General features: G+C 43.6%; 1 protein-coding gene across 3 annotated transcripts in view; it reads left to right on the forward strand.

The window, feature by feature from the left end:
- The window catches only part of LOC126367007 (5'-3' exoribonuclease 1), a 37,008-nt gene that overhangs the window by 4,502 nt on the left and 20,286 nt on the right, over positions 1 to 12,220 (forward strand). For 2 of the 3 annotated variants that reach the window (XM_050010356.1, XM_050010358.1), the window contains exons 4-18: positions 163 to 323; positions 699 to 863; positions 1,856 to 2,138; positions 2,541 to 2,701; positions 3,300 to 3,404; positions 4,071 to 4,122; positions 4,850 to 4,931; positions 6,344 to 6,545; positions 7,209 to 7,382; positions 7,784 to 7,895; positions 8,364 to 8,542; positions 8,987 to 9,156; positions 9,998 to 10,144; positions 11,377 to 11,444; positions 11,801 to 11,926. In XM_050010356.1, coding sequence (XP_049866313.1) covers positions 163 to 323; positions 699 to 863; positions 1,856 to 2,138; positions 2,541 to 2,701; positions 3,300 to 3,404; positions 4,071 to 4,122; positions 4,850 to 4,931; positions 6,344 to 6,545; positions 7,209 to 7,382; positions 7,784 to 7,895; positions 8,364 to 8,542; positions 8,987 to 9,156; positions 9,998 to 10,144; positions 11,377 to 11,444; positions 11,801 to 11,926 — 2,187 coding nt within the window. The remainder of the gene's footprint in view (positions 1 to 162; positions 324 to 698; positions 864 to 1,855; positions 2,139 to 2,540; positions 2,702 to 3,299; positions 3,405 to 4,070; positions 4,123 to 4,849; positions 4,932 to 6,343; positions 6,546 to 7,208; positions 7,383 to 7,783; positions 7,896 to 8,363; positions 8,543 to 8,986; positions 9,157 to 9,997; positions 10,145 to 11,376; positions 11,445 to 11,800; positions 11,927 to 12,220) is intronic. The other variant, XM_050010357.1, reaches the window with a different exon arrangement.

Consider the following 12,220-nt stretch of genomic DNA (forward strand, 5'->3'; position numbering starts at 1 on the left):
TCTGGGTGACTGCATTCACAGTATGGCGTCTCCTTTAAGCCCCATTAATGTAAGTGATGGTTAGACTTCCCGTGGTTAGTTCTACACCGGTTCAGTCGGATCAGGATTTTTCGCTTGATGTCAAAGCTAGGAATATGTTAAAAGAATGATTTCGTTTACCAGGCGAGACCCTCCCGACGGAGAAGCGCTTCGACAGCAACTGTATCACCCCAGGAACGGTCTTCATGGCGCGCCTGCACGAGCAGCTGCGATACTTCGTCAAGCAGAAGATGTCCACCGACCCGCTGTGGTCCAAGGTCAAGGTCATACTGTCTGGACACGAGGTAATTGATTTACTATATTTTGTCGGTATTTAGGAGTTTGAAGCTTATTTTTTTCACAGGGTTGCATACAGATATAATGCTATTTATTTGTGTGGTGTCTCAAACTGCACTAGTGAATTATTAATTTATACTAAGTTGCAATTTTTACTAACACTACGAGTATTATATTGGGACTTGAGCATAGCTGGCGAAAAGTGGGTGTAATTGTACTACATATTGGTGCCTAACCCTTCGGAAACGGGCGTGATGTTAAACCATTGTTTCATCAGAGCCCATATTTCCATGTCAGTATCGAAGCAAATGGAATTCCATAGCCTCTGCTTATCCTTCTTCTTATACAGGCATGATGCTATATTATGTTGGTATTGCATCCAGACTCCCGGCGAAGGTGAACACAAGATCATGGACTACATCAGGTGGTCGCGCTCGCAGCCGGGCTACGACCCCAACACGCGGCACTGCCTCTACGGGCTGGACGCCGACCTCATCATGCTTGGCATGTGCACCCACGAGCCACACTTCGCACTACTCAGGGAGGAGGTAACGGAAATCCTATCCTGTGATTGGCTGAAACTTCAACCAATTGACAGGAGTTTTTGAACATATTATTTGAACCAATCGTAGGAACCTTAAGTGTAGGTGGCATAATATGTAGAGTATAGAAAAAAATATTAATTTGGCCACGGAAAATATTAACTCAATAACAAGTGGCCTACAAGTGGCAAGATATTAATAAATAAGGCCGCCGATTCTACTGCTCTTGTCACATTTGTAATTGTTTTTAGTGTTGTGTTTATATGTATGATAAAGCGTTTTTGTATTGTATTGTAACTGAGATTCATGAGCTGAATGAATCATCCCCCTCAGTATTCGTTACGATGTCACTAACACCGAGCATGCCGCGTAACAGTACGAGATATCTTAAGAAGATATTAGACAGAAAAGTAACTTGTATTCTCTTTTATAAAAAAAAATCGCGACCGGTTTTGATATTGTTTTGTGTTTATTGGCACTGTGATCAGGCAGAATCTCTTCTGCCAATAGGCTTTGTCCTTGCCATAAATCAGATCGACTTAAAAGCAGAGTGTGAAAAGGTTAAGATTTCGCTGCCGATAACATATTGGGCTGTTCTGCGCGTCATCCCACTCGCGTCAGAGTACTGCGGGGCGGAAGGCAAGAGGGAAATCACTGCCCTATTTTTCCCTAAAAAGTAGCATGGAGAATGCTACACCGATAAGAGCGTGACTCTTAAATTATTGAAAACGATGAACATATCGGTTCGAAATTACGATACCGATTCCCGATTGGTCCGTAAAATCGGTATTTTTTGAAGCCCAGTTCTTAAATCGACCCATTGGCAGAAGAGATCGCGTCTAACATTTTCAAGTCGTGTTTAAAAGAGAGATGCCTTATTAGTTTTTCTTGACGTGACTTAGCAGCACCAAGGACTCTTTGAGGGTTGTCACCTAAAAGTACAGTACAAACAGCTCATTTTTCAATGAACTACTATCTCATCCAAACTTTATTTGCAGGTGAAATTCGGCAAAACTACCCAGCGCGCGACCAGTCCAGAAGAAACAAATTTCTACCTTCTCCACTTGTCTCTACTCCGAGAATACCTCGAACAGGAGTTCATATCTATCAAGGATAATCTCCCTTTTAAATACGACATAGAGAAAGTTGTGGACGACTGGGTTCTTATGGGGTTCCTTGTGGGCAATGACTTCATACCCAATCTGCCGAACATGCATATCAATAACGACGCTCTACCGCTGCTCTATAAGACGTATATGACTGTGCTGCCGACTTTGGATGGTAAGTGGTTTTTTTCTATCTCTATGTACGTACTTTAATTAAAGCCGTGGTAGCCCAGTTGGTAGAACGCTTGCCTCTCACTTTGAGGACGAAGGTATGAATCCAGCACAGGCACCAATGATTGACGAATTTGTTTTCGAATACATGTTTGGATCATAAATGATTATGACGTGGTCAGCAGTGAAGGAAAACAAACCCACATTCCTGAGAAGTGCATTTTCGGAGGTATGTGACCTAACCTGTATTGAGCTGGTTTTCCCTTCACGGGTTGGAAGGTCAGACAGGCAGTCGCTTCTGTAAAAAACCGGACTTGTCAAATCTTTAGGTTAGGTCAGCGGACACCTTGCCCATTTCAATATATTCCCTCTGATCTGCTTTTTATCATCACTTGATTGATCATAGGGTACATAAACGAAGCCGGGGACTTGAACCTGGGCCGTTTCGAGGTGTTCATGCAGGAGCTGGCCAAGATCGACAAGGAGAAGTTCCAAGACACGTACGCTGACCTGAAGTACTTTGAGGGCAAGACCGGGCGGAGGCCCAACGCCAACGAGAGGAGAGAGGTATGGTAGACGAAAATATGACCATCAGAGACTATTGTCTATAATTTAATTTTGTTTTGTTATGCAAGTATAAAATGGGAGTTGAAAAAGTACTGTTGAGAAAAGTAAAGTCTTCAGCAAAAATTTTGCAACGTTTCTTATACAGAGACAGTGACATCGTAACGAATACTGAGGGGGATGATTCAGACCATGATTCTGAGTTAATATCAAATCAAGTGGAGTTTTCCGTCGTGGAATCATCCCCCAAAGTTTTTGTTACGATGTCACTAACACCCTGTATAACCTCTGGCGGCCGAGATGGCCAGGCACCATAGTTAAACAATAGGGTTTAGATTTTAAAAAGACATTCGGTCTTACGACTTTTTGATATTTGGATCAGATCAGACACGTATAGAATTATGTTGCTACCTATATTGCTGCACTTTATCGAAACAAATGCATTTTATTTTTTAGTTATTTTCAATCGCGGTTCGGCGCGGATTGCAATCCTGCGTGATCGCTACCGCCGTGAATTTCGTGGATCTTCAAAACCTTTTATTATTCGTGTATTCCCCAATGTGATCGGCTAATCGTCTACAACCATCTTGTATATTTCCAGTACAAACCCAACAATGACGAGACGTTCAACATCAACATCGACGACATCAAGGCCAACAAGCCTGACGACGAGCTGCAAGCTCTCATCAACGCAACGCACGATATGGTATGATTATCGGATATAAAAAGCTTTTATGCTGAGCTCGTCATCTCCCTAGCATTATCCGGGTCCACTTACCTAACCTGAAGATTTGCCAGGTCCGGTCTTTTTACAGAAGCAACTATGTCTGACCTTCTAACCCGCGAAGGGAAAACCAGCCCAATACAGGTTAAGTCACATACCTCCGAAAATGTATTTCTCGGGAATATGGGTTTCCTCCCAAAGTTTTCACCGTTGATAACGTGATAATCATTTATGATCCTGTGTAAATCATGGTTTAGGCCTGTGCTGGATTCGAACCTGCGACCTCAAAGTAAGAGGCAAGCGTTCTACCAACAAGGCAACCATGGTGTAAGCTTTAATGCTGGACTGGGAGCGAATAAAAAACATAGAACACGTTCAGCTGCTTGTCTTCCCGGGCATGTCGTAAAATCCGACAGAGGGATTGTGTCATTTGTAACGTAACTTGGTTCACCGATCCAAGCGCGATGAATTGAAAGCCCGCGACAGACAATTATACACATTGAAATAGTGTGTCTCTGTCAGTGTGTGACTCACATGCCCGCAATGTGCGAGGATCTTTCCCAACAAGATTGGCTTTATAATTTGTGTCTTTTGTAGTAAAATAAAATTATGACATTATAAACTCAATACTTTCTTTCTTTATTTTAGTTTTTGGATGATGGATTGGAGGACAACGACGATTATGAGGAGACTAGTGACGGTAAGTATGATATATTTCGCACTTTACAAAAAGTGTTGAAAAACCTCTTACTCACCACTACTAATTTAAGAGCTTGTCGGTTTAGCATTCTCCATTCTTATCTATCAAAGGCCAATTCTTTCACTTCCTTATAAGACACGACGTTCGCCTTCTCTTTAATCTGTTCCATGTAAGCTCTTCTTGGTCTTCCCCTTCCTGTCTTTCCTTGTAGCTTCCCTTCTATGATGTTTTTAATAAATTCATCGTGTCTTATTAAGTGTCCATTCATCAACTCCAAACCTCTACTTTATGTAAAAAATATTATCGTTTTTCAAACGAAATACACTTTAGTTTTTTAAACGGAGAACGCCGGTTCGATCCCTGATACCGGATATGCATCAATAAGTTTTAATCCATCTTAAGTTAATTTTCACTAACACAGTTGGCTCGACCATTATAGACGGTGATACGGCTCACATCACATTGGTCTAACAGAGAGCTCGGCGAGGCGTGGGTACTTAGTTCGTAATTAAAACACATTATAACGGGTTCTTACCGCGAAATAGGGACATGAGACTCCCGATATTTCGACACTGTTGCAAGTGCCATGATCACGGGATGACTGATGAGATTGGAGTGGAGTAGGTAGATCCACAACCGGTACTTAGTTCATATTGCGATGGGTGTACCTCTGACTAGCCCATTTTAGATATAATCGTAAGCTTATATGTTATGCTTTTTTTTGCAGAGGAAGCCAACTTCGAAATGGAGTTTATAATGCACAAGAAAGATTATTATATGAACAAGTTGGATTACTCCAAAGTTACTGAGTAAGTTATCATTAGTTGTGACATTCATGTTTATTAAGTACAGTGCTTTGGGGCTGAACCTCATATGTCAGAACCTTTTCGCACTTCCTATGATTCTATCCTTTTCTGTTACTCAGTAACGTCATTTGCTAGAGCGAGAGAGAACGACCGCACGCGGTAGAATCGACGGGGCGATAGCCTGCGTAAGTGTTCATTCGTTCTGCGATATATATATATATATATATATATATATATATATATATATATATATATATATATATATATATATATATATATATATTTCTGTAGCCTAATCAATGTCCCACTGCTGGGCAAAGGCCTCCCCCTTCTCTTTCCAACCCTCCCTGTCTTGGGCATCGTTCCGCCAGGTGTGCCGGAAGGCGTCCAGCTCGTCCCTCCACCGTCGTCATGGTCTACCTCGACGTCGACGACCCTGTGGGGACCAATCAGTTGTAATTTTGGCCCACTTTTCCGGATGCATACGGCAGACATGTCCCGCCCATTCCCACTTCAGTTTAGCGGATTTTTCTCCGGCATCTGCCACTTGAGTTCTGGAGCGCAGTGTCGTGTTTCTAACGCGATCGATCAGTTTAACACCTAATATACTGCGCTCCATAGCTCGCTGGCAAACCTTGAGTTGACTAAACCTTGACTTTTGATGTTTGGTCAGGGACCATGTTTGCGCACCATAGGTGAGGATAGGCAGTATGCACATGTCAATGAGTTTCCGCTTGAAACATATCGGGAGGTCACCTTTCATTAGCTCCTTCATGGACCAGAAACTCTTCCAGGCATTTTGAATGCGTCTTTCCACTTATTTGTCTTGCCTGTTTTCGAAGGACATTATTCATGTGATGATTCTTTGTGTGATTGTATGCTATCGCCTCGTGGATTCAGCTGCGTGCGGTCACTCTCTCCCGCTCTAGCAAATGACGTTACTGAGTAACAGAAAAGGGTAGAATCATAGGAAGTGCGAACAGGTTCTGACATATGTGGTCCAACCCCAAAGCTGTGTGTAAACTAAACTTTTGTAGTATCCTCTATATAGTATTGATTGCAGCTGCTTTATCTGTTTGAAATCATAAAATAGTAGTTCGTTTCATCACCAGCCCATTAACGTCCCCCAGCGCTGGGTTGAATTCCACAACAATTTCCTGTTTTAAATTATACATTAATCCTACATATAGAACGACCTCTGTGGTCCAGTGGTTGAGCGTTGGGCTCACGATCCGGAGGTCCTGGGTTCGATTCCCAGTGGGAATATACAACAAAACACAAAAATTACTTTGTGGTCCCTAGTTTGGTTAGGACATTACAGGCTGATCACTTGATTGTCCGAAAGTGAGATGATCCGTGCTTCGGAAGGTGATCCAATCAGGCATCCAAAAGTGCTAACTTACTACTGAATAAAGTTCTTTCAGCGAAGTGCTGGCGGACCAGGCGGAGTGCTATGTGCGTGCTATACAGTGGAACCTGCACTACTATTACAAGGGTTGTCCTTCCTGGTGCTGGTACTACCCGCACCACTACGCGCCATACATATCAGACATTAAAGGCTTCAAGGATCTCAAGATCGAGTTCGAGCTGGGAGAGCCTTTCAAGCCTTTTGAACAGGTACGAACAGCGGCGTTAAAAAAGCCACATCGAAGCAATTCATCTAAAAACACACTTGATATTTGCGCATATAAAAGTAAGTGCGCAATGCAAACAAACGTCAAATAGCTTTTTAGATGAATTGCTTTGATGTGGCCTTTTAACCCCCCTGTTCAAATATTCGATTTTCTTTTACTTGGAGTAATCCAGCTTGTTGCTTTTTGATATTTGTTAACGGCCTCCGTGGTCCAGTAGTTTGAGCGTTAGGCTCACGATCCGAAGGTCCCGGGTTCAAATCCCGGTGGGGACAAAAATCACTTTGCGATCCCTAGTTTGGTAAGGACATTACAGGCTGGTCACCTGATTTTTCAAAAAGTAATATGATCCGTGCTTCGGAAGGCACGTTAAGCCGTTGGTCCCGGTTACTACTTACTGATGTAAGTAAGTACTCGTTACATGAGCCATGTCAGGAGCCTTTGGCGGCTCAATGGTAACCCTGAAACCAGGGTTGATGGGCTTGGTAATCCACCTCACAACCCACACGATAGAAGAAGAAGAAGATATTTGTTTGCATTGCGCACTTACTTTTATATGCGCAAATATCAAATTGCAATATTCCTTGTGTGTGGCCCTCCACTCCTGTTAACCTCCCAGAGTTGATGTGTCCATGTGTTATTGTTGCAGCTGTTGGCGGTGCTCCCTGCCGCCAGCAAGCACCTGCTGCCGGCGCCGTTCCACGACCTGATGACGGACGAGGAGTCCCCCATAGTCCACTACTACCCCGTCAACTTCGAGACCGACCTGAACGGCAAGCGGAACGACTGGGAAGCGGTCGTGCTCATACCCTTCATTGATGAGGTTCGTAAACACAGTTAAAACACAAATATACGATTCCGACGACCCGGTTGCTCTAGCCATAGTGGCCAATCAGCTCGCGACACCAAATACTTCAGGACCCCGATACCCTGTCGACGATTTCCCTCAATCAGCGCTTATCGCTATCGACCCACTAGGGTCGATTAATTCTTTCAAATATTTTTCCCCTCAGACGACGCCCTGACCCGAGGTTCACGAACAACTGGGCACCCTCAGACCTGTTGTCTTAAACATTGTACCGGGTGAGAGCCTTCAGCTCTCCATTTGTCCGGCCAAGTATGCCATCTGCGGCAAATCTACAATAAGTCACGTCAAAAAAAAATGATTTGACTAGTTGGAGACTAGCCTAATGCCCATTTAAAACCGGCATCTTTTCCCCACAGACGAACCTACTATCGGCGATGGGGCCGTGCTACCAAAGACTAACAGAAGAAGAGCACAAGCGCAACTCGCACGGACCTATGCTTGTTTACAACTGGACTGCCAACCCCCAAGGTATGTGACACACATATATCGTCTTACCGGTAAAAAAAATACGGTGAAAGTGTGTTTAAGTTGCGACAGCCACGCAAGTATTTTTTTTTATTTTTAAGTTAAGTTTCTACCGATGTTGTCAAAAAATTAAAAAGTAAAATGTACAAATTTAAATTCAGAAAACGAGCGGGAATGGATTTTCATACACTTTTCATACATTATTTAAATGAAAGTAATGCCGTACTTTCTGCCACGTTTTCAAAAAAAGGAAGAAGCCACTTTCCTATTGGCTGTAGTATAAATAAGACTAAAAATAAGCTACATGAGACAGGCCCGAGTCACCGAAGCCGCGGGCATCTATGTAAGTGCGTGCAATCGCACCCAGCGGTTATTATCCGTATCCGAAATTTCATATACCTAACATGCCTGATGATATATAATGATATATATATACAATGATATGTAATTCTGTTCTTGTCCTCCAACCAGGTCCAGTAGTAGCGCCAGCCTACTTCCCCACCATCAAAGAGGGCCACGCCACCGAGCAGCAGATCTGGCGCCGCGAGTTGGACGTGCCCGAGGACCAGCTCAAGCGAGGCATGCTGCCCAACGCGCGCAGAGACATGTTGTTCCCAGGCTTCCCTACTATGAGACACCTGCCTTATACTGTAAGACATCCATACATACATACATACCTACATACATTACATACACACAGTCACACCAGCTCCAGCTGTTGTATGAAACAATAACCCCGACAAATTAAACATTTCGCTGGTGTGCAACCCGTTTGACATGTGCTGCAAGCTTAATTCAATCGGCTTATGACGTCTTGTTTAAGATTTTTGCCTAATTTACGTGTGTACCACGTCCCGTCTTTACCTTTGTTCGTTACGTGCTTCGGAAGGCGCGTTAAGCCGTTGGTCCCGGTTAATACTTACTGATGTAAGCAAGTAGTCGTTACATGAGCCATGTCAGGGACCTTTGGCGGTTCAATAATAACCCTGACACCAGGGTTGATGAGGTTGGGAATTCATCTCACAACCCACACGATAGAAGAAGAAGCATTTCATAATTAATCCTTGACCCTGTCAAATACCCTATTGTTTCAGACAACTCTAAAGAAAGCCAAGGTGCGTGTGTTCGACCGTCAGTCGCTGAACGAGAACATGATAGTGCGGCTGGTGTATGAGCCCAGTCCCGAGCCGGCGCTGGAGGCGGTGGCCGCCGAGCTGCTCGGCCGCGTTATCTGGGTGGGCTGGCCTCATCTCACCAGGGCCAAGTACGTATCTATCCATCTACTCAGCGTACGTCATCTGTTCCGGTCCTGTACAAGTCTCATCCAGCGGTTTCCGGCATACCTCACAATGTCATCCAATCATGGCGCTGATGGTCTGCCTCGATATCGTATGTCATCTTATAGAACGGACTCTCCGCCCTGTCAATGGGAATCGGCTTCAGACGCCGAACTTATATTTCTTAGCCGGTACCGATGAAGTGTCAGAAGCACGAATCGGAGATCGTCATCTTGGCTACTTACGCAGTACGACAGACTCAAATCGATGTTCGATTTGCTCCAATCTGAATCGGCTTCGTCTCCTCCCATCCCTCCCTTCTGTAAAAAACCGGACCTGTCAAATCTTCAGGTTCTTCTTCTTCTATCGTGTGGGTTATGAGGTGAATTACCAACCTCATCAACCCTGGTGTCAGGGTTACTATTGAACGGCCAAAGGCCCCTGACATGGCTCATGTAACGACTACTTACTTACATCAGTAAGTAGTAACCGGGACCAACGGCTTAACGTGCCTTCCGAAGCACGGATCATCTTACTTTCGGACAATCTGGTGATCAGCCAGTGATGTCCTAACCAAACTAGGGACCACAAAGTAATTTTTGTGATGTGTCTCCACCGGGAATCGAACCCAGGACCCCCGGATCGTGAGCCCAACGCTCAACCACTGGACCACGGAGGTCGTTAGGTAAGCGGACCCTGTGAAAAACGGGTTAATGCTAGGGGGCTGAACGCATTGGTGCAAGTCCGGCACTTGAGCTGGCCTGTGAGACAGGACTTCAGTGGAAATAACAAATACTTACTGTTCATTACCAAAAATAATTGTTCCAGAGTGATATCAGTGTCAAACGAAAAGATGCGGCTGCACCACGTGGATGCCCAGAACAACAACGTGGGGGGCGGCAGCTACACCAGCGAGCCCAACAGTGGGAACCTGCACAAGCAGTGGCTGTCCGAGCGAGCCACCGTCATTGAACAGTGAGTGGTTTGTTCATTGTCATGTAAAGCAAAGGAGAGGGAGGTTTTCTGGCCTCGTCTTTCCCTCGGCGTTACAGATTCCGATGTGGTAGTAGTTTTACAGCTAGTTACATAATATGTCATTTAGTTTTTGACGTTCAAAAAGCGCTAACTTTGTAAGCCAATTTTGAAAAATATTTTTGAATTTGTAAGTAGCCTCAGCAGTGGGGACGTTAATGGGCTGATGATGATGACGAAGTAGCCTCAGTGATGATAATTAAAAACGAGTCGGTGAACTATAATAAAGAGTGGAAAGGAGTGGAATTCTCTGCCGTCTTCTGTATTTCCGAATGCATATAACCCGGGTGCTTTCAAGGCCAGAGTGAACAGGCATCTTCTGGGCGAGCTCGCTCCATTTTAGGCCTCGTCAATGCCTTCGGGCAAGTCTGGGGCCAAGAGCAAACCCATCAAAGGTAAAAAAAATAAGGAAAGAGAGGAAGGGGTAAACCTAGGAGAACATTTATGAAACAAATAAAAGAAAAGGTGCAGGTCGTGTCGGAGGTGGAGGATTTAAATTCACTCTGAACGCAGATGAATACGTCAGTTCTATCCCCTATGTGGTTAAGATAGCTCGGTTAGGTGTGTGTACTTAATTCATCTTGCGATGGATGTACTGACTACCCCAATTGGGATACAGTCGTGACATTATGTTATCATCATCAGGAGTCGTCTGCGCCTGAGTGTATTATAGTGAACAAGTAGTTGCGCTGGTACAAGTCCACTCTCTCGTCCTCAACCTCCCAGTGCCGATGGACCGGCATTATGCTACACGAGGGTGTTAACCATTACTCCACCTGGTCCTCTTGTCCATGCGAAATTCTTTCGATCATATTTAAGCCGACCGGCGTGCGTGTATGAAGCGATTGATGAATGTGGAGGAAGCAAGAGAAGTGTGTCAGGATCGAAGCAAATGGAATTCTATAGTCTCTGCTTACCCCGATGGGAAATAGGCGTGAGTTTATGTATGTATGTATCATTAACCGGCGCCATCTATTTAAAATATTGAGTACTAATGTTACATAGACAGACTTACTTTTTCTCTTTGTGAGTTTCCCTAAACACGGGTAAGTGCTATAAAAAACAAAAAAGTAGATATTTTTCTTTCTTTGGTGAGGGTGTAAGGTCGTTGACTGGCCAGACCAACCCCAGTGTCAGGGTTGTCACTGAACCTAACGCTAATGTGTTTCTTGCAGCAATCATAATCGTCTTGGAATTGAAGTCGGTACTGTGAAAATAATAGTCCACGCAGTCAATCTGAAAGGTGAGTCTTCTTCCATAGTGTGGGTTGCGAGCCAACCTCATCATCCTTGGTGCCAGGGTTATTATTAAGCCGCCAAAAGCCCTTGACATGGCTCATGTAACAACTACTTACATTAGTAAATAGTACAGAGGTGGATTATTTGAACATGACGCATGTGCATATAGACTTTAATTCATTAATTTTGGATTAATTTAAAAATGATTTTTGTAAATATAACTTACTGTAAATATTCAATATTCTTTATTTGCATACTATGATGGTATACAAGTTTGTAAAAAATCAATATATTGAATATTGAACATTAGAGAAGAACTAAATATCTGCATGTTCAATCCAAAAACTACCTTCAATTTCAGGCTACAAATACACAATCCAGGACAATACACAAATGGTTCAGGACCCAGAATGGTGCAGTGTTCCTTGCGGCTACGCGCTGCAAGCTGTTGTGAAGGATGTGTCCGCGCATATAGTCCAAGAAGCAGGTATATTCGTTATATTTTCAACAGAATTTGACTCGTATATACTATGTAATATTGCTGGAATTGCACAATATTCGACACATACACGTTATACATGTTAGTTAGTATATGTGTGGGCTTCTACTTCTAAACACCACCGCCTGTATGTTTGTCCACGCATTTCTCCGAAACTACAAATTTTATTGCAATAATTCTTTTTTTTTATGGGACTAAGTATCGTCGAACTTAGGGAGGAGTGCAATTTTCGTCAAAATCTGTTTAGAATTGTTCAAGTTGTGGTCAGAAAACAGTTAAAAA

Source organism: Pectinophora gossypiella, chromosome 5 (genome assembly GCF_024362695.1).
Source record: "Pectinophora gossypiella chromosome 5, ilPecGoss1.1, whole genome shotgun sequence".
In the NCBI taxonomy this organism is placed as follows: Eukaryota; Metazoa; Arthropoda; class Insecta; order Lepidoptera; family Gelechiidae; genus Pectinophora; species Pectinophora gossypiella.